Source organism: Macrobrachium nipponense, chromosome 1 (genome assembly GCF_015104395.2).
Source record: "Macrobrachium nipponense isolate FS-2020 chromosome 1, ASM1510439v2, whole genome shotgun sequence".
NCBI classification, from domain to species: Eukaryota; Metazoa; Arthropoda; class Malacostraca; order Decapoda; family Palaemonidae; genus Macrobrachium; species Macrobrachium nipponense.
In genome coordinates, this window is record NC_087200.1 from 107,656,960 (window position 1) to 107,679,102 (window position 22,143).

Below are 22,143 nucleotides of genomic sequence, written 5' to 3' on the forward strand. Positions count from 1 at the left end.
GAGGGAGGAGGCTACACCATCTAATGTCTTAATTTCAAATTCGGAGTCATCCAAGATGGCAGCTGTTTGGGTGTCACTGGGGCTACAGGGTTCAAATTCCTTGGATGGACGGCTGTTGCAATTCTTGGAGGCTCGTACCTCTCCCCCTGCCCCTGTAGCAGTCCCGCCTACCCCTGGACTCCTCTACGTTGGATCTCACTTGCTGCCACCTTGCGGAGCCCCATTGTCATCATATCGCTCCACCAGTGAGGCCATCGACCAGCTCTAGTCTTAGAGGTGTCGTAATGTCACTCCCAGAGTCCTCTGTTTTGCGAGAGAGGATTTCTGCTGTCTATGAAGAAGAGTCGTAAATGGAGGGTTTCTTCTCCTACTCCTGCTAGTAGGAGACCGCATAGAGAGGGGAGTTTCTCTCCTTCTCTTGTTCCTACACTATCCTCCCGTAGCCGTCGTGTCAAACGCTGAAAAATCAAGGACTTTGTGGTTTCGTCACCTTCATGTGAAAAGAGTGCATCGCCTTCTTCCCTTCCTGACCATTCTCTCCCATGCACATTCAGGTTTGTGCAAGTGAGAGAAGTGTTTCTCCTCATTCCCCACAAGGTTGTGTTTCTTCCTCACACGTTCGCATTCGTGAGGTTGGCAGTGGAGATTGTGGAAAGATGGCATCCTCCTCTTCGATACATAACTGTGTACGTCATGAAGGATGAAAGTAATGTATCTTTGTCTTTCCTTCACGGCCGTGTCTCCCTCTCACATACGTGTTCATGAATGTGAATCATCCTTGCAAGTACGTGTTGACGACCCCTCTTCATCTGTTCCTGTACCAGTCTGTCGGCGCAAGGATGATAAAGCGCTGATTAAAAGATAGAAGGCTGCAGATGAGAAGGTCGCTCAAGCTTCGTCTAAGGATCCTTTGCTCAGCAAGACTGAGGCTGAGGGTTGAATACGTGAGGCTTCATTGGCCTGTGGACATACTTCTCGTTCTCCCGGAAGAGACCTTAGCCTAAGGAATCCATCTTCTTCAGGTTGCTCTCTTCAGTGACGTTCCTCATCTCAGGATCGTGCTCAGTTGGCGTCTCAAGGTCGTGTACTCGAATCGTCTCATGTTCAAGTACGTGCTTCCTCCCATGACAGCGTACGTGTTTCACCTGACATACTTGTACATGATCCTTTACATAATCATGTACGGGGTGCTTCTCACGAGCCAGTATGCTGTCCGAGTTGGGATCGTGTACAAGTGTCACTGCGAGATGAGTTTCGAGAACCCTTGGTCTCAGTATCTTCTAGTTTTAGTCCTTACACACCAACCAATATTGTCCAGAATGTTGGGCTTCTTGGGGAAGCTTCATCAGCAGTTTTACAGAAGGAGGAGGATAATGCCAAACCGTCTTCTTCATGTCATCGGTCGCCTGTGCTGGAGCAGGAGGAGGGAGACAACCAAGAGTTTATGTCCTCATTCGCAGAGGTTGTTGAACTCATTCACGAGCTCAACAATCTTGAGGGTAGGGTGCAAGCTCAATCTTTTATCACACCAGCGGGTATAAAGGCCTTGCTGGGTGCTAAACAGGGCTTTAGAACTTTTGAGCTCCCTTTGTCGGCTCACGCTTAGTCCATCCTACGTGTGAACGCTTTGGTGTTGGACTGAGATGGCTCTCTGCACTCTAGTAACTCTAGTAGGTCATCTAACTTCTTCCCCCTCCTCTTGTGCAGCATAGGAAGTACTATTCCACTAGTACAGTTCAACTGATGCCCTGTCACCTTAACCCAGATGTGACTTTGGAACAGGTTAGGGCTGAAGGCCCTTCCTTTTCATCACAAGAGTTCTTAGCTATGGAGACTACTGTGGCTTCCATCTCCTAGATGGTCTCATGGCTGGACTTGTGGTTCACCGCAATAGCCAAGATTGCTTCAGATAGGGCTGAGGGAGGTTTAGTGAGTTCTTCCTCTCAACAGACTGTTACAGTCTAGAGCTAAGGCGATTTCTTACCTGACACACCTTAGCTCCAACCTGTGGGCCAATCACCTCCTGGCCAGGAGAAGTAGCACTGTCCAAGGTGGCAAATTCAATGGACTCTGAGTCTTCGTCATCTCTCAGAAATGGGGATCCGCTTGAGTCACAGTTCCTGTTTCCGAGGACTGAATTGGAAGATGCTATCGACCGGCGACAAGCAGACACAAAAGACAGGTTGGTACATCAGGCAGTTTCAAAGTCAGAGGCACATTCAAGACACCCTCCTCCTCAGTAACAGGTGAGATCTTCACCTGTTAAATCTCTGAAGAGTTCTGCCTATGTAAGGGTCTCCCAATCTCCCTCAAAGGCCAAGGCAAAGAAACAACAAAACCCCTTTCAATCACACCCCTACAGGCCTGGTAGGGGGTTCTAGGGGAAGGGTCAGAGGGGGTTGTCGAGAGAGTGAGTGTCTCTCCCTCTCCGTTGCCACGGGTAGGGGGATGCCTGGCGGGCCAGTGGGCCAAGTGGCAAGGGTATGGAACAGAGAAATAAATGGGTAGTAGACATTCTGTGGGTGGGATATTTACTACCATTCAACTTCTCTCCCCCATCTCAGACAGACCCCTTCTCAATCGGATTACGGCCACGACTCTCAGAAGTTCATGACTCTTCAGGAGGAAGTGTTGAAAATGCTGATAAAGGTGCGATAGAAGAAGGAAAGCTTCCTTCTCCAGGGTTTTACACTCGGATTTTCCTGGTGCCCAAAACAACAGGCAATTGGAGACCAGTAATTGATCTTTACACCCTGAATCATTTTGTCAGGAAGACAAGGTTCAAGATGGAGACGCCCCAAACAGTGTTGGCAGCAATAAGGGACAATGACTTCTTGCTGTCGATAGACTTAAAGGATGCGTACTTCCAGATCCCTATTCACCTTTTACCCAGAAAGTTTCTTCGCTTCACTCTGGAAGAGCAGATCTTTCTGTTCAAGGTCCTGTGCTTCGGGTTGACCACGTCCCTCAGGTGTTCACAAGGGCCTTTGCCCTTATATCAAAATGTGATCATGGTCAAGGGATTCGCCTGTTAAGGTACCTCAATGACTGGCTGGTATAAGCAAGCTCCAGGGAAACTGCTTCAGGACAGAGATCGTCTGCTTCAGTTTTGTCAGGAGCTAGGCATAATGATCAACCTAGAGAAATCAAACCTGGTTCCAAGCCAGAGAGCTCTTTACCTAGGTATGGTTACAGATCCTATGAGTGGCGAAGGTGATTTGGTTGTGATAAGTAAGGGAAAGAAGGAAAAGACACAGGATAAAGATAAACCTGAGGACAAAAATAAGAAGGGGGCTGAGGAAAAGAAGACTAAGGGAAAGAAGGCTAGTAAGGATGACAGACAGGATGAGACTAGGACTGAATAGATTGGGGAAAGGGCTGAGAGTGATTTAGATAGCAGTGAGTGGAAACAGGTAAGTAGAAAGAAGGGTAAGAAGAGCTTAATCAGGAGTATGGACGTGAGTATGGAAGTTGACTCATTGTACTCGGATGAGGTTAAGAGGGATCAGAATGGAAGTAGTGAAAGTGAGAGTGAGCAGGAAGTACGAAAGGCTGTGTATATGAGTGAGGTACCTAGATGTGCACAATACGAGGTATATGGCAGTAGGGACATAGGGGACTTTTTTAAGGAATATGAAAGGTATTGTGAGGCAAAGTATGGGGATAACAAGAGAGTCTGGGCAAGAGAGTTGGGTAGCTTTTTGACGGGATTTTTGTTGAATATGTATGGGGTAATGATGAGTGTGGGGAATGTGCCTTAAGAGAGTGTGAAAGCCAGGATTGTGGAACAGGCAAAGAGGATAAAGAGTAGTGTTAGATATAGGAGAAAACATGGTTTTGATGAGGTAAGAATGAATGTTGGTGAGTCGTTGTCGATGTATGTGTGCAGGTTGGAAACATTAGCCAGGAAAAAGTTTGAGGACAAAGGGATAAATGAGTGTAAGGAGTTAGTGCAAAAGTTGTTGGCGACTGTACCAGAGTGTATGAGTTTATAAATCTGAAACGTAAGGAGAAAATGCGATGGACAAATGAAAGGTTGACATGGGACAACATTTTAGAAATATTAGATTACAAGTTAGATAGGTGTATGAAAGAGAGTAGGAGTGTTAGTGTTAGGACTGAAGAAGCTGAGGTTATACCAGAGTTTAAGAGCTATAGGGAGGCAGTTTTGGAAGGGCCAAGGCGAATGGCAGAGCGAGTGGTTGATAGGAGCGTTAGAGCCAGTAACGTAAGTATGGTTAGCCCTAAGAGAGATCGGAGTGCAAGCATTGGAAGAGTAGGGTCAGTTAGTCACGAACGAGAGCAGCAGTGTTACAGATGTGGAAAGCTAGGACACAGGAAGAATGAATGTCGGTGGGCATTGGGAGCCTGCTTCGGGTGTGGGCAAACGAGGCATTTGGTGAGCGAGTGTAAGAAAGATAGGGATATTAAATGTTACAGGTGTGGGCAAGTAGGGCATATAGCAAGTGGATGTCAAGGTACTTGTGTGACTGAGGTTTGCGGTAATTGCGGGAAGAATGGGCATTAGGCTAGGATGTGTAAAGAACAGCGGGCAAAATGTGTTGAATATGGAATGGAAGGTCATGTGGCGAGTGTGTATAGGCGAAAGAGGATGAGTCAGGTTGGGAATTCGGGAAACTGGGTGTTGAGGGGGATTCAGTTGGGTGGGTCCTCTGGTGTGCAGGCAGTAAGAGTGATGCATGTGCGTGAAGGATTGTTGCATGAAAAAGGGTTTGGAGGAAGAGCTCATGAATGTATGAGTGTAAAGGTGAGGTGCGAAGGGGTGTGTTTGGTTGCTTTGATTGATACTGGGTGCAGTGTCAGTGTTCTTTTTAAGAATGGATGTGACAAGTTGCGGAGTGAGTGTGAAATTAGGAAATGTAAAGGGGAGGTACTAGGAATAGGAAATTTGGGTATGCCTGTGGTGGGAATGTTACATGAAAATGTAGAAATCGAAGGGGTAGTGATGGATGAAGGTGACTTTTGATGTGATCGATGGATGAAGGTGACTTTTATGTGATCGAGGGAATGAGTGATAAGTATGATATGTTGTTAGGGTACAGGTTCCTGAAGAAGTGTGGGATGGTGGTCCATCCGAGCAGAAATATGATTGAGTTGCATAGGAAGGGTGTACATGGAGAGTTGTACTTGGATAGGGATGGAGGGGTAAGCATTAAAATATGGAAGGGAGTGCCGTTGGTTGCGAAAGTGTAAAAGTGCCGCGAGAAGTCAGAGAAGTTGTTAATGTCTCGGGATTGTCAAAAGTGACAAGTGTGCATTTGTGGTTGAGGGTGTGGATGCGAACAAGTTGGTAAGAGCGAGCGTGCATGTGTACGACGGGATTTTGGATAATGGGAAAGAATACCTAGAGCGTTTTTGTTAGCCCGCCCCATTGACCGACCTGTTAGGAAAAAGGAAAAAGCGAGTGCGGGGTATACGTGAAGGTGATTGTGTGGGGTTGTTATATACGTTGGTGGATGTGGACGACGAAAGATATGTTAGGGTGCGGCAAGTGATGACTGGTAGCATGAAAGAATGTGATGAGTGGAAGTATGATGAGTGGAAGTATGATGAGTTGAGAGAAGGAATTGAGGTGGATGAAAATGTTGGTGATGACGAGAGGGAGCAGTTGATGCAGATGTTGTGGGATAGGCGGGGTGCATTGAGTCGGGGTGACGAGGATTTCAGGGGATCTAAGCTTCCAGAGTTCAAAATAGTTTTGAATGACGATACCCCCCATATATCAGCGTCCCTGACACTTTTCTGAGCCTATTGCCCAAGAGATTGAGGAACAGTGTGAGGAACTTGAGAGAGTGGAAGTGATCTAGATGAGCAAGAGTGCTTGGAATAGTCCCAAAGTCCCAGTACGCAAGACAGATGGGAGTTTGAGGATGAGTGTGGATTACAGGAAGGTGAATGAAGTAACTGTGAAGGAGCGATTCCGATGAATGTGGTGTCTGATAGTGTGTATAAGATGCATGGAATGAGAGTGTTCACGAAATTAGATTTGGTAAGGGGCTATTAAGAGATGGCTCTTGAGGAAGGGAGCAGGCATGTTACGGCTTTCTCGAGTGGTGGCTGTCACTATCAATTCAAGAGGTTAAGTTTTGGATTGGCTAACACGCCTGCTGCCTTCCAGAGGGCGATGAATGTAGTTTTGGCTGGTTTTGATAGAAGGAAGGTGACTGTGTTTATAGATGACGTTTTGATTGCAAGTGAGACTGTTGAGGAGAATATGGAACTGCTTGAGAAGGTGTTAGAACGGTTGGAAGAGGTTGGAGTGAAAGTGAAGCTGGAGAAGTGTATGTGGTTGGCTGGGGAAGTGGAATTTCTTGGTCATAAGGTGAGTGCAAATAACATAAGGAAGAGGGCAAAGTTTGTGGAAAAAGTAAAGGAGTTTCCACGTCCCCAGACCGTACGGGAGTTAAAGAATTTTTTGGGTTTGATTGAGTTCGGGAGGAAGTTTGTTAGGGATTGTTCGGGTATAGGGAAGCCGTTGACTGAATGGACCGGGAAGAAAAACTGTACTAAGCTGAGGTGGGATGAGCAAACGGTGGGAGCATTTGAGAGATTGAAAGAGATGCCACCTTGGCTTTTCCAGACTAAGGATGCCAGTAAGCTTGAGTTGTATGCTGATGCTGGTAAGTTTAGTATGGGAGGATGCTTGGTGCAGATGCAAGAGGTGAATGGGGAGGGACAATTGAGAGTGATTGCGTATGTGAGTAAAGCTCTTAATAAAGCAGAGCTGAAGTATTCGGTGGTTGAGAAGGAGCTTGCGGCAATGAAGGTTTGTGTGGAAACCGTTGCAAAAAAAAAAAAAAAAAAAAAAAAAAAAAAAAAAAGTGTTTTGTATGGGGTAAAATTTGTCATAAGGACAGACCATCGGCCGTTAGTGTATATGATCAAGAAGGAAAGTGAGAATGTTAGGATCGCGAGGACGATTGAAGATTTGAGTGGGTTTGATTTTAGTTTAGAATATGTGCCGGGGAGTAAAAATGTGATTGCTGATACGATGTCTAGGATGCATGGTAAGGGTAGTGGTGTTGTGAAAAGTGACTGGGATCCAAATATGGTACCTCAGGAGGGGTTAGTTGTAAAAGAGAGGTTTGAAGGGAATGACAGTGTGTGTGAATGTTTGTTTTCAGCATTGAAAGACTTGGAAGGTAGGGGACTGGTGGAAGAGGTACCCGGTAGTGTGAATGAAGTTGATGAGTGATGTGCAGAAGGAAGTGGCATATGTGGAGGAACCAGGTGGGGAAGGAGAAATGTTGCATGAATTGTTGTCAGCAGTAGCTGAGTTGTTTGGAATAAAAGTGTTGTTGTATTTTGGATGGGACAGACCGGATGAGTATCAAGGAAGAGTGAGTACAGGTAATGAACATAGGGTTTTGATGATTCAGTGCAGGGAACGTGTTTGTAATTGGTTGGTTACAAAAAGGGACGTGAAGGGGATCTGAGTCTGAATTGTGGAAATGGGGAATTGACTGAGGATGAATGTAATGAGGAGGATTGTGATGTGGATAACCAGGTGGATGTGGTAGTGAATGTGTGTATGCATGGGACTCGAGGGAAAATGGTGACCTTTGTCCGAGTAAATGATAGTGAGTACTGTAGTTTGGTTGACACAGGGGCACAAGTTTCCTTGGTGAGTGGGTCAGTGGTGAGTGAACTTGAGAGATGCGATTGGGAAGTGAAAAGGCAGTCTACAAATGTGAGAATACATGGGTTAAGACAAGGAAGTGTTTTAGTATGGGAAGAGGTACGGTTAATGGGAAGAGGTGCGGTTAAAGGTTAGGTTAGGAGACCTTGAAGTAATACATAACTTTATAGTTATAGGAGAAAATGATATGCCATCTTGCTTTTTAATAGGGATAGATTTTTTGAGGATCCATGATATAGATGTAGATATAGGAAACGGAATTCTTAGAAAGGGGGGCAGACAAGTAGCTAGGATTAAAGATAGTAATGTGTTTGTAGCAAACTTTGTGGGAATGATTGATATTGCTAGGAGTGAGAATGATCTGTTGAGTGAGGAAGAGATTGAAGAAATGCAAGATAAGTGCCTGGAGATAAATATGTTGCGATGTTTTGGGAGGAGTGCGTGTGGAAGATTGGCCATGTGAGTTGGATGTATATAAGAGGGTTGCTAAACAGTTTGTAGTGTGTAAAAACATAGAGTACTTTTTACATCAGGAAAGGGTGTATGACAGGGAAGTGTATGTGCCAGTGTTTTCTGTTGAGTCAGCTGTGAATATGTGTTTGTTGGTTCATGATCGGTTTGGGCATGTGGGGAAAAATAAGTTGTGGGAATGCATGAGAGAGAGAATGTATGCCCCTGGGTTGAATAAGATTTGTATGGATGTGGTTGTCATGTGTGAAGACTGTCAGAGGGGAAAGTATCAGAGTGTGCATTCAAGTCCACCTGTGTGTCGATTGCAGATGAAAGAGCTGTTTGAAATGCTTGTGATTAATTGTGTTTCTTTGCCTGGGACTGTGAGAGGACACATGGGGATGATTGTGATGGTGGATCACATGAGTACATTTGCCTATGTGGTTCCCATCAAAGATAATAGGAGTGACACTATTGCGCGAATGGTGGGTCAAGTGATGTTGCCTATTTGTGCGTGAAAGCCGGCAAAAATGTTGAGTGATAATAGACCTGAGTTTGTGGGATGGGAATTTGAAGAAATGTTGAAGAGATGGGGTAATTGTGCATGTGTTATTCTACTCCGTATGTGCCCAGTGCGAATGGTTTGGCTGAAAGGACTGTTAGAACGATGACTGAGATTCTGCAAATGATGAGTAAGGGTGACAATTATTGGGATATGTATGTAGGACGTGCAGTGTGGGTATATATATAACGCCCCACTGCAAAAGAGTATAGGTATGTCTCCTTGTAAATATGTGTTGAATTTTTAAAGGATTGTCAGGCTGCGGTTGGGTCTGTCAGAAAGTGATTGGGATTTGTGGAAGAAAGCGAGTGAGTGAAAGGTTTGAGAGTTTTAAGATTGGGGATAAGGTGTTGAAAGAGGTGGTTGAGATAGGAAGAATGAATGTGAATAAAGTAAGGGAGAAATTTGAAGGGCCTTTTGAGATTTTGGAAGTGGGACCGAGTGGATTGAGTTATGTTTTGGGGAAATTGCAAGTAGGTTGGGGAATGGATGAGCTTAGGGTACACCATAAACTCCTTAAGTGGAGGGAAGTACCACAGTATGTTCGGGAGAATGTGATGAGTGAGTGGCTGAGGGTGAATAAGTATGAACCAACAGTCAGTGAACAAATGGGTCTGGGAGATTGGCAGTTGGTGTTGGTTGAGTATGGAAGAAAACAGAAGAGTGTGGAGAGAGGAAGTGGAAGGGAAAAGCGTGAACGGCACGTTAAGGGGGTTGGTGGTAGGGTGCAAACGGTTGATAAAGCGTGTGCTACAGATGACTTTGAGGGAATGAATGATATTTGTAGTGTATGTGGGTTTGAGTTGACAGGGACAAAAGGGACTTCAGTGAGAAGGAAACCAAGTAGTAAGGAGGTGGTTGATAGGATGGATAAGTCTTTGCGAGAGTTTGACAGAAGTATGGACGAACTGAGTGGTTTGGTAGCAGAAATAGGGAGGATGTTGGAACCAGAGTTGTTAGAAGATATCGGTGAAGTAGTGAATGGGATTTGGGAGGATGGTAGTGAGGGAGATAATGGGAGTTTGAATGAAAGTGGTTTGGAAGATGTGAATGGCGATGTAACTGAAAGAATGTACGAGGGTCCTCAAACAAGATCCAGGGGGCCTGCATCCGAGCATCCTTGGGTGTTGTGAAAGGCAATTTAGTGTGGATGCGAGTGTAAGGAGACGTTGTCAAATGTAATGGGGGAGGTAATATGGAGGAGTGATGATAGTAGTTTACATTTGACAACGTCTCCAAGTCTCCAAGGGTTGCGTGAGAGAGAGGGAGAGATTGGTGGAAAAATAAATGGGAGTGGTTAAATGGTGGTCGGAAGCGTGTGTCTGTTGTGGCGCTCTGTTGTGTAGATCGGTGGTGGGAGTCTGTTACGAGAGTCGTAAGAAGTAAGGCGTTCGTGGAAGGCATAAAGTTAGTTTTGGCCTCAGTTTTGTCCGTTGATGTGTTATTTGATAGATTTTGGGGTTGTAAAGTTGTTGTGCGTGTGTATGTCTGGTTGTGGTGAGGTTGAGGAGGTTGGTAGTGCGTTTCGTTGTCTGTGAGTGGTGGTTGGGGCAGTGTTGGTGTTGGCGGGTTGTTGTGCTGGGGTAAGTTGTGTGGTTGTCGTGTCTTTTCAGGCTGTTGGTGTTTGTCTGCAGTGATTTGTCGGGTTGTTGAGTTGTTGTGGGGTTGTGGGTCTCAGCTGGTTGGTTTTCGTTTGGTTATTGGCGGCGGTTGTGTGTCGGCTAGCCTATAGCCTATATCCAGTGGACAGCACAGCCTAGCACTGAGTATCTGGAGCCAGGGGTGAGTACGTGTTTGTGTTTTGTGTGTTCGGTATTTCGTTGAACCAATTGTCCTGCAGTTTAAAAGTAACGTAAAGGGGAAAGTGTGAGTGTGGGAAATTTTGTTAGCTTGTACGATTAACGTAACTGTGGGGAGTTTGCTTGTTTTTTACTTAGCTTTGATTCCGCCACAAAATATGATAAATTTTCAATTGTTACATATTTCTCCTGACATACAAACCCTCAGTCTCTACATATAGATAACTTTCAGCAAAGTTGGAAAAGTCCCGCCGTTAAAACTTTTGGATGGAGTTCATGGTAATAGCTACCTATGATAAGGGCATGGGTTCTGTCCACCCAACCAGTATGCATTCAATCTTTTCAGTTACCTTTTGGTCCAGGTAAAGGAGTGAGAGGTGATAAGAGGTGGGCCTTTTATGTAAAGACCTCAGGTTTGTATGTTTGGAAAAATACAAATTAATTACAAATTTACCATTTGTTCCTACACGAATAAAAACCCTTGTTCTTTACATATGGAGACTTACTATCTGAGGGAGGATTCTAAGTAATTCTCTGAACTGACTGGTAGTTTGGCTCACCTTGTATTCTCTTCCTGGTCATGAAAGAGCAAAAGGAAGGATACCATACCTCTGATCTACTGAACATGTGATGTTTAACTGACCGACTTCTGGGCACTTTGAATAAAAAAAAAGAGTATGAAAACCTTGATTCATAAGGTACGGATAAACCCACATTGTCAAAGACTATGTAGCTTAAAAATGACCAACTGGTTTGCCCAGTCAGTCCTTCTCTCTCCTTGCTAGAGAAAAAGTATGAAATGCATCTATTAATCCAAACAAAACTGGATAGGATACTCAATCATGTAGATCACCTGCATGCATGTCAGTCCAGCTCACGAAGGCTTGTTCACTCTTCCTCTATCCATTGGAAGAGGATGGAAAATAGGAGGAAGGTTGGAGGCCTGTCCCACTCGCACCTTCTCCTTGTAGCCACACACCCTAGGCAAGATGCAACCTGTCCCTAAGAGCTGGGTGGGGTAAACCACATGACTTGTTGAGCATCCACCAATGATCCAAGGAAAGGGAGTCCAAGGACCCATGGGCAATAATCCAAGGTAAAAGGATAGAATATGAACTGCATAATTATGTTGTACCCTAGTATTAGTTTGACGGGTCCTTCCTGGATGCAACAGATGGATGGGTGACTGTGGCCTCTAGAGATGTTGCCCCAAGCATACTGATGACCACCAGGAAGTTGCATAGTACATTCAGTAGAACTTAACCCTAGCCAGAGAAATGATCCTTTGGCCTATGGGCAACACTCCAAGATCAGTGGATACGAATGTGAATTTCACAAATACATTCTGTCCTAGTATTTGATCTACAGGGCCTCTCTGAATGTGACAGATAGATGGACAACTTTTCCCTCTAGAGATTTTGCCTGAAACATACTGATGTCCAGTAGGAAGTTTCGTGGGCACGCTCAGTTGATCATTTCCCTAGTTAGAAAAAGGATCCCTCTTGCTATCATTTCTCGGGCAGCCCTAAACTAACGAACCAGTCATTGGCTTTGGGTTCAAAGACTACATTATGGGCATAACACAGAAGTCCTGCTGTCTTTGGTGCCACAGGACCATAGAAGGAGAGCGATCAATCTAACTGATCACCTTCGAATTAGTATGTAGAATAATCAGATCAGAGCAGAGCCAACAACAGGTAATCAAGAAAAGAAAGAGTATAATCAATCTTCTTTCGAGGTTGAGTGAGAACCAGAGTCAAGATGAACTGTCCAATCTCTTGACTTTATCGAAAAACTGCCGAAAATTCATCCATCTTGTACCAAAAGTTCCTCTGCCTGTCTGAGGAGTAATGTAACAGCACCAGGACCAAGGAAAGGGTTTCCAGACACCCTTCCTTGACTAAAAATAAGTTTTCAGAACTTAGTTTCTAGATCAGTTAATATATATGTATATCTGTTCAAACAAGAAAGTAAGGTATCTATCTATATGTATTTGTCACCATTCCTTTCTCCCTTAGCTAGAGAGAGGGATGGTATGCCACTGAAAGATACATTTGTGTACAATACAAGCTATTATCTCAGTTGGGATATTTCAGTCATATGTATTCCATAGATCCAACATCTGACAGACCTTATCTTCTTACCTATCTCGGCAGAGAAGAAAGCAACTAGAAAAGAAAGAGATCAGTGTCTTAATCAATGCCACTTTCCTCATGAGTAAGAGCCCCTGGATATCAGGAAATGCTAGTGGTTTAGCATAGCTAAGAACCATCATTCAAATTCCCATGAATATAATAGTTCTTGAATATTAAGGACGAGATTAGTCCTCTGAAGACAAATGCTCTTGCATGCACATTATTTATATTAAAACCCGCCTGGCAGTAGAAATTGATGAGGGGCAGTAGAGATGCCCAATCACTTCGTTGCCAAAGAAGATGGGACTCTTGGACCCATCTTTTATGCACTTAGACTCCAGTGACAGAACTTGTCTGACATACATCCCCTATCCTAGAATGTGTCTGACTGACAGCTGTGTTAAGCATGCTACTGCAACTCCATGCATCATCACTATAGACAGAGGAGATGATAGAATAACTCCAGGGGATGTCCTAAGATAGGATGCTCTATGCAGAACTGTGCTAAGTACTCTACTTTCAACTTGTGCACTGTCAATGGAATTCGCACCATCGACAGAGAAGATTTCCTTACACTGCCAATGGAATGCACATCATCAACAGAGGAGACATCCTATGAGGGGATCCCTCCCCTCTGATGACATAAGTTCAGTATGCTACTCAACAGATACCCTTTGATGATAAGACACCAACAAACTGGCACCCCCCCCCCCCCCCACCTCTTTTTCTTGACTAAGGAACCACCATAGTGCTGTTCCTGACCATTACATAAAGCTTAGAGATGGACCTTAATTCTTGACGTTGAGGCACAGAACTAGTCTAGTTAGACTACGATATATAAGGATAAGACTAAGTTAGGAACTGTACCAACCTAACCTAACCCAATCAGAAACTCTTGAAGAACAGGAAAATCATCCTCTTGTAGAAGTCATGAAGCGGAAAACATGCTCTGGGATATTGAAGAGCAGTTCTGATAAAGACAGGTTCAAACTAGGTAGGCTAGGCTAAGAACTTAACTACCTAAGTTAAGCTAGGTAAGTCACCAAACCTAATACGTACCACTATTCCTGAATTGAAGAAACTTAAAGGTAGTCTCACTTACATTTAGCAAATATTCTGATGATAATGTGATATGTTGTTAGAACTGTCGCAGATCAAGGTGGAGTGTTCAAGAGGGTAACTTATTTACCAGTTTTCAGTGTATGAATGAGTATTCTCATGAGTGTAAGAAGAATGCATGGTAGTTAATCACAAGAATATTCAGGGTATCAGAGGGAACGGATTAAAGGAACAGGTTCTTCTTCCTCGTATGGCAAAAATTCTTAGTAGGCAGAATAGTAATCCAGAGCAAAATCTGAATTTATGGGTATCAAAGAGGAGCACTTGGAACACAGTTTTGACTTGCAATCCTATCTGTTTGTATCTCTGAATGTTTGTAACATGAATATTCGTAAGTAGGGTGATGACTGTATTTTAAGTATAAGTAACTTAAAAAGAATTACTAAATAGAATATAAAATATCAAAATAGAAAGAAAAATCTTACCTCCAGCAAGAAATGAATAAGCTCCTGAATAGCACTTTCCATCTCTGAAGAACTGAGGGAAGGTACTCGACCCGGAAGATTTATTTGGAAGCGAAATTCCTCTGGCACCATTTTTGGAAACAATCCAATAACAAATGCCAGCTCTGCAAAAAAGAATTTACACAAAGTATTAATTAAAATAGTTATCTTATACCTGTTAATATTCTAATTATACAAAAAATATATAAAAATTCACTTTCCTAAATGTTACCTCATTATAATAAGAAAAGTTACATCTTATACTAAATTACTGCACAACCATTCAACCCCCGCCGATAACTGGGCACTACCTATACAGTCATACCTTTGTTTTTGTACGTTTCCATTTTCATAAATTTTTTTTGACAAAATTTTGTCTCGGTTATTGTACATTTCTTTGGTTTTTGTACGCTCAGAAATGCTCCATCCGGGGCCCAGTACGTGACCAGACCCTGTATGAAGCACCCAAATAAAGCATCCTGTCTTCTCTCGTGACCCATTTTGGCTTTGTTTCTCGCTGAACAACCATCTCTGCACTTGTAGTCCGCATCACCGCACATTTGTTGTGTTTTGTGCTAATTTTGCCATAAAAACTAATTGCAAAGTAGCCATCATGGGGCCAAAGACAGCTGCAAGTACCATCCCTTTGGTAAAATAGACTTGGAATACAACTAAATTTAAGAAAGAACTTGTTGCAAAGTATGTAAGTGGTGTGCGTGCAGCTGAACTCACTAGGACGTATGGCAAGTCACTATCAACAATCAACTTTATCCTAGCAAAGAAACATTAAGTCAAGGCAGCTGATGTTGCGAAAGGAGTCACATCATTAACAAAACAGACACTGCAACTAGTGGAAGATGTAAAAAAGCTTCTGTAGTGTGGATCAATGAAAAACAATTAGTGGGGGATAGTGTGTCTGAAGTGATCATATATGAGAAGGCTATGATGCTACATGCTGATTTAAGTAAGAAAATGGCAACTACTAGTTATGATCTTGGTGATTTCAAGGCCAGCAGAGGCTGGTTTGAAAAATTCAGAAAGCATACGGGCAAACAATGTTGCATGACATGGGGAGGCTATGACCTCGGATCAATATGTTGCCGAAGAATTCGTCAGTGAATTCAAAGAGTATCTTGAGGCTGAAGGATTCCTCCCACAACAGGTCTTCAATTGTGATGAGACAGGCCTGTTTTGGAAAATAAATGCCAAAATGAACCTACATCATGCAGGAGGAAAGTTCATTGTCAGGGCACAAGCCCATGAAGGATAGGCTAACACTCTTGGTCTGTGGGAATGCCAGTGGGGATTTCAAAGTGAAGCCCCCACTGGTGTTTCACTCTGAAACTCCACGAGTGTTTGACAAAACCAATGTGATAAAGAATAAACTGCATGTGATGTGGAACGCCAATAAAAAGGCATGGGTCATGAGGCAAATTTTTGTTGAGTGGTTAAATGAAGTGTTTGGCCCAAGTTTGAAAAGACACCTCAACGAAAAACAATTGCCAATCAATCATCTTGAACTTCAAGAAACTGTACACAAAGGCATTATTCCAAAGATACTTTGAAATGACCTCAGACACTTAATTGACCCTAAGAGAGTTCTGGAAGGATCACTTCAATATCTTTAATTGCATAAGTCATTTATAGATAAGGCTTGGTAGGGAGTGACTTCCAAGACAATGAACTCTTCTTGGAGAAAATGGTAGCCAGTAGATAGAATGAGAATACTGATAAGTATCAAGACCTGAAAATAGAAATAAGAAGGATATGAGATATGGCATTGGAAATTGTGCCCATAGCCAAAACTGAGAAAAGTAATGGACTCCTAAGGAGGTAGGATGCAACCCAGAACCCTACGCTATAGAAACCACCCGGTCTAAGAGGATGACTGAGATAGAAAAAATAATAATAATAATAATAATAATGACAATTAAAAGCCACAATAGTGTTAAAATAAGGGATTTTGACGAAGGAAAAATCTATTTCTGGGCAAGGGTTTGTGTCGCCCAGTGAAATAATCCTTAATTCATTATTTCTAGGTAAATGATACTAACATTATACCAGAGAAAAAATAAATTCAGGAGGATGTCAGAATAACTGACTCGCTCACCCTAAATAAAAAGAGGGTGTCGGTATGGTATCTGGGGCGAGTGAGACCACTACCACGAACCTCTTGTCATTTAGAATTCTCCTTCATCAGAATCCCCCTCCTGAAAGAGCTGATACACAGTCGGAGTCAGCAACTACTACTACTACGCTACCCAGCACACCAACTGCAGAGCCCCTGGTGGCCATCCTTGTCGTTAGATGCCAATCTTGGGCTGCAGGGCGGGGAACAGGGGGGGATTTCACTGGGCGACACGAACCCTTGCCCAGAAATAGGTTTTTCCTTCGTCAAAATCCCTTTTCTGGGCCCAGTTCGTGTCGCTTTGTGAAATAGTACCAGAGAATTAGCACAAGATTGGAAAAAAATAAGAAAGAGGAAGGTCTCAATAAAACGAAAGAAATAAAAAGGAAAAATTATAATTTGATTGAGATCTTACAAGTTATCATAAAATAAAGTTAACTTAAACTAATGAATGAATTATATACAGTTAACCTTAAAACTACACTTGAACTAACTTATGATAACTTAACTAATACAAGTGAGGTTCGATAAGCAACACATCAAGGAAGAACGCTCACTTAAACTTCTATAAATATGAACATTACAAAGCATCTCAATATATTGGTGTGCTTCTCTAGCATAAAAATAAGAGTAGCAACACCTATCCATTACAGACAACATATATACAATATAGTTGTGGGTGCCCCTAGCAAAAAAATAAGGGACACTCCACCAAAGGTATCCTCCTAAGCAGCTAAGGCTGAAGGACCAAAAGAGCATAACGGTAGGGTTAGGTGCATTATTAGTTGAAGCAGGTAGAAAGGAGATCTGGATATTTGACTACAACTACTGAGCAGTGTCAGGGGAAACTATGTTTCCCGCTGCTACTGCTGGAAATTTTAGAGATTCCAAGGACTTGAGATAATGACGTTTGAAAACTGTCGGCGATTTCCAGCCCGTATACTTTTTTAAATCCTCGAAATTCATATACTGGAAATAATTAATGGAGGTGGCTACTGCCCTGATTTCATGGGCTTTGGGAAATGATTCAGGGTTTGCTTGTTTAATAAAGTAAAGAATTTGTTGCCTAATTCCCTTTATTGAAATAGTACCACCTTTTCCCTCATGAAGAGGGGGCCTGAGGATCTAGAGGATGTCCTAGACAGAAAGGCTTGTAAGGTCGTCACCGGACAAAGAGAAGGGTCTTGAGGAAGAGGGATGACCTTCCAAGGGGCCCATCTCATTAAGGGGTCCTCATTCTTTGCCAAAAAACTACAATCTGGAGATAGTAAGACTTCTGTTGAGGGGAGAAATTCTATATGTCCAGCATCTCTGGAAAGGGCCGACAGTTCTGATATTCTAGCTCCTGAGGCCAAACTTAGCAAAAATAGAGTTTTCCTCAGTGGCATTATATATGTACAAGAAACGTTGTCAGTGTCTGAAGCCAGCTTGAGAACGTCATTCAAGAACCATGAGACTGAACTAGGCCTTTCAGAAGGCCTGAGCCTAGCACAAGCTTTAGGAATAGACGTAAAGTATGAGTCTGTTAAGTCTATTTGAAAACCAAACTGAAAGATTTTCTTTAAAGCTGATTTATTAGTGGTAATAGTGCTAGCTGCTAATCCTTTTTCAAATAAGGATCTGAAAAAGGATATAAACCAGGTTGACTGTCATGGTTCTGGTATTTGTTTCCTTCAGGAAAGTTGCCAACTTCTTAACAGCAGCATCATACTGTCTCAAAGTTGATTCCCTCTTATCTGATTCTAAGAAAAGAATATTCTGAGGATCAATATTTACATCTCTCTTAGCCGCAAACTTCATGAAGTCCATAAAGTTAGGGTTTTGAGAATTCCTGAGGAAGCGAACACAGTCCTCATTTGTACTGACTGAGATAGTTTAGGATTGGGGATCCGTCGAGGTCGGAGACCCAATTCCAGAAGCAAAGGATACCAGTTGCTCTTGGGCCAGTTCGGGGCTACTAGAGCTACTTGTCCCTTGAATGTCCTGAGTTTATCAGACCTTTCAATAGAAGATTCACTAGAGGAAAGATGTATATCTTCTCCCACTGATTCCAACCTATGGACATGGCGTCTATGGCATAAGCCAGAGGGTCCAGGTTGGGGGCCACATAGCAAGGGAGCTTGTGGTTCGCTTGAGATGCGAATAGATCTACTTGGAGACCCGGAACACTTTGGTGTATCCACTTGAATGACATGTTGTCCAGGGACCACTCTGATTCTAGAGGAACTGATCGAGACAGGGCGTCTGCTATCACGTTCCTTACTCCCGCTAAATGGGTGGAGGATAGGTGCCATTTGTGCTTGGTTGCTAGAGAGAAAATGGCTATCATGACGTGGTTCACGTGTTTTGATTTGGATCCTCCCCTGTTGATGCAGTGCACTACCACTGCACTGTCCAAGACCAGCTTTATATGAGAGTTCTTTGGTGGAAGAAGCCTCTTCAGAGTGAGAAATACTGCCATGGCTTCCAATACGTTTATGTGAAGCTGGCAGAACTGCGATGACCATGTTCCTTGAACCTTCTTGAACTGGGAATATTCTCCCCACCCGCTTAGCGAGGCGTCTGTGTGGATAACCAGCGCCGGAGGGGGATATTGAAGAGGAACTGACTTGGACAGGTTCTTTGTCTTCGCCCATGGACGGAGACGATTGCGAAGAATCTGCGGGATTACTGACAACTTGTCTCGAGATTTGACATTTGCTCTTGAGCGCCAAACTCGATTTATGTCTTTCAGTTTCGCTTTTAAGAGAACATCTGCTACTGATGCAAACTGGAGTGAACCTAGGATCCTTTCCTGGTTTCTCCTTGATGCTCGTTTGCACTTGAGGAATTGCCTTACTGACTTGGCTATTTCTTTTCTTTTGACCACAGGAATTGACAGATTGTGGGAGGTCAAGTCCCATTGAATGCCGAGCCATTGAAAACGAGACTCCGGAGTGAGCCTGGACTTTATCCTGTTTATTTGGAACCCCAGATGTTCCAGAAATTGGATTACTTTGTTTGTGGCTCTGAGGCATTCCTCGACGGTTGGTGCCCAAATCAACCAATCGTCGAGGTACGCCACTACCATTATCCCTTGTGATCTCAGTTGTTGCACTACTACTTCCGCTATTTTCGTGAATACCCTGGGGGCTACGTTCAGCCCGAAGGGCATCACTTTGAAAGAGAATGCCTGGTCTCCTAACTTGAAGCCTAGGTATGGCCGGAAGTGTCTCGCTACTGGGATATGATAATATGCGTCTGTAAGATCGATAGAGGTGGTGACGGCCCCACGGGGTAGTATGGTCCGCACCTGCGAGATGGTCAGCATTTTGAACTTGTCGCAACCAATGAATAAGTTTAGCCGGGACAAGTCTAAGATTATTCTTCTTTTTGATGAGCCTTTCTTTGGCACGCTGAATAAGCGTCCTTGAAACTTTAAATGCTTGACTCTTGACACTACCAACCTTTCACCACCCTTTCTGAAGGAGCTCTTGCGCATATCTGTCAATTCCTTTGTTGGTAAATAGTTGAAGGAATATTTGGAAAAAGGAGGGGGACCTTTGAGCCAACTCCATCCCAGCCCTTTGGACACAATGCTCTGTGCCCAATTGCTGAAACCCCCCCCTATGACGGAAGAGGAACAGCCTCCTCTCCTACCTGAGGGTTCTCACTGCTGTTGTGCAGGGCGTGCTCCCCCGCGCCCTCTACGGAAGTGCTTCCCCCTGTTGGTTGCCCTTCCGCCGCCCATCTGGCGAAAGGAACCCCTAGCCCTGCTTCCCCTTGCGAACCTGTTAATGGTTTGGAAGGTTTGACTTTCAAAAAGAGGGTTGAAAGCCGGGGAAACCGCATAGGAGGTCGAGGGTTGGCTTTGTGGAGCCAACAGGAGCATGGGCTGGTTTTGCCCCTTTGCAGTTGTCGGTTGTGCGGGTTGAGAGACCGGAACTGCTTGTACAAAGTGTTGCTTCTGCTGCTTTTGATAGGGCTGGAACCTCTTGGTCTTCTTTAACTTCTTAGCACTAGCAGGAGGATTCTCCGGTTTCCTCTTGCTGGAAAGACCCCATCGAGCTCTTAGACTTTGGTTAAGTCTAGTTGCTTCATGCTGTACCTCGTTCACAGCTGATTCTGGGAAGAGGTCAGCCCCCCAGATGATGGAAGAAAGCAGCTTGTTTGGCTCATGCCGAATTGTAACTTCTTGCAGGACATGTTTCCTACAGTTTCTTCTAGCTACTACAAACGCGTACAGGTCCGACTGTACCATTTGTGTCTGTGACTTTGCTAGGAGCTTAAATAGAGGCTCCGTACCGTAAGTCAATGCAGCAACCTCTGTCATTACTAGCGAATTCAGAGTCCTGCCTAACCTTGTCCTCGCCTTGAATTCGGCTTGGATAAGGTTATCCGGTAGCCTAGGGAGTCTCTCACCGAACTGATCCATGGCACAGTCCGGTTTGAGTTTGCCTACCGTGAAAGTAGCTGGCAGGTCTTCCCAGAGTTCCCCAAAAGCTGGAAAGAGAGGGGACGTCGGGTCTGATTCCTTAAGCTGAGGAAGGGGTTCATCCTTCATGGCAGCTTGTATGGTGATCTCTGCTATCTTTGTTGTGAAGGGGAGTGGTGCCTCCTCCTCCGTAGCAAAGATCGTGAAAGGACTTTTAAATGCCTGGAGTTTGGTGTTAGTACAGTCCCAATCCTCCAGGCAACGTACCCACTCCCTTTGAGCCTGATCCCGACTGTACAAAACAGTCTCCTTAGGGATCTTGTCTTCTCTATTCAAGGCTGCCTCCGTTAGCCTAAGCATACCCCTTATTGAAAGGGGATGGAACTCAAAGTCCTCGATACGACGAGTTCCATAGTCCGGGATGGAGATCATGCCATCCTTGAAGGGAGCAAAGGCTGCTACCCTCCAAGGATTGCTCATAGAGAAGGCGGGAAGGGTGTTGTAGTCAGGCAACGAGGCAACTCCGGCGCCTGCTGCAGGGAGAACGGCTTGAGGTGCTTGGCTCAGCCCTGCCAGCCGATTCTCCTGGTCCGTCAGACGCTCAGAAATATCCTGAATCGACTGGCCAGACTGAGTCAAAGTGGTGGAGATCTGTGAAAACATTTGGTCGAATCTTGTGTTCATCAAAGATCCGACCATGGTCTCCTACCTGCTGCATGACCCCTGCCCGTAAAAGCAACGGGATCGAAGGGACCAACAGGACTGGCCCCCGACAGGGGTCACCGGAGGAGCTCCGGCAGAGGGAGAAGGTACTGGCTCGGCAGGAGCGCGGGCCTTCTCTTTAGAGGATTTACTTCTTGACCCTTTTGAGTGTGAAGAAGAGGCCTTCGCCTTCTCTGCTCCGGGATGGTGAGCTGGAGACTTACGAGAAGATGAAGAAGACAATGCCTTCTTAGACGACGTCTTCTGCAGGGTCTTCTGCTCTCTTTGTCCCTTGACTTTGGGGACTACTGAGGCAGTAGGCGTCCTATCGGGGATCTCTGATCCTGTGAAGCCTTGGAAGGAAGATGATGAAGGGACAGGAGAAGACGATCCAGAAGCGTCCAAGGGAAGCCCTTGGGCGCCTAGCAAACCTACCTCAACCAATAACTCACCCCCACCTACCGTCATTGGCTCAATGTTAAGGTCTAGAGTTGCGACGTCCGCCGCGATGTCCTAGCCTCCTCCCTCCATCAGGGCCTGCTCCACCTGTTGTTGGATAGTGGCAATCATCGGAGCTGCCGCAGCGGGGTCCACATACCCAGTCGACTTGCCGCCTGGGAAGATCTGGACAGCCAACTTCTTATCTAGGATGTAAGGCTGCCCCTTCGGCGCGTTTTTGCCGAAGCCACCTACCCAGGCTCTAAGGGTAGCCGACGCGGCGTCCTTAACAG

General features: G+C 44.5%; 1 protein-coding gene across 2 annotated transcripts in view; it reads right to left on the minus strand.

Moving 5' to 3' along the window:
• LOC135219537 (vam6/Vps39-like protein) overlaps positions 1-22,143 on the minus strand; it is a 405,404-nt gene that overhangs the window by 148,908 nt on the left and 234,353 nt on the right. For both annotated transcript variants that reach the window (XM_064256380.1, XM_064256379.1), the window contains exon 9: positions 14,151-14,293. In XM_064256380.1, the coding sequence (XP_064112450.1) occupies positions 14,151-14,293 (143 nt within the window). The remainder of the gene's footprint in view (positions 1-14,150; positions 14,294-22,143) is intronic.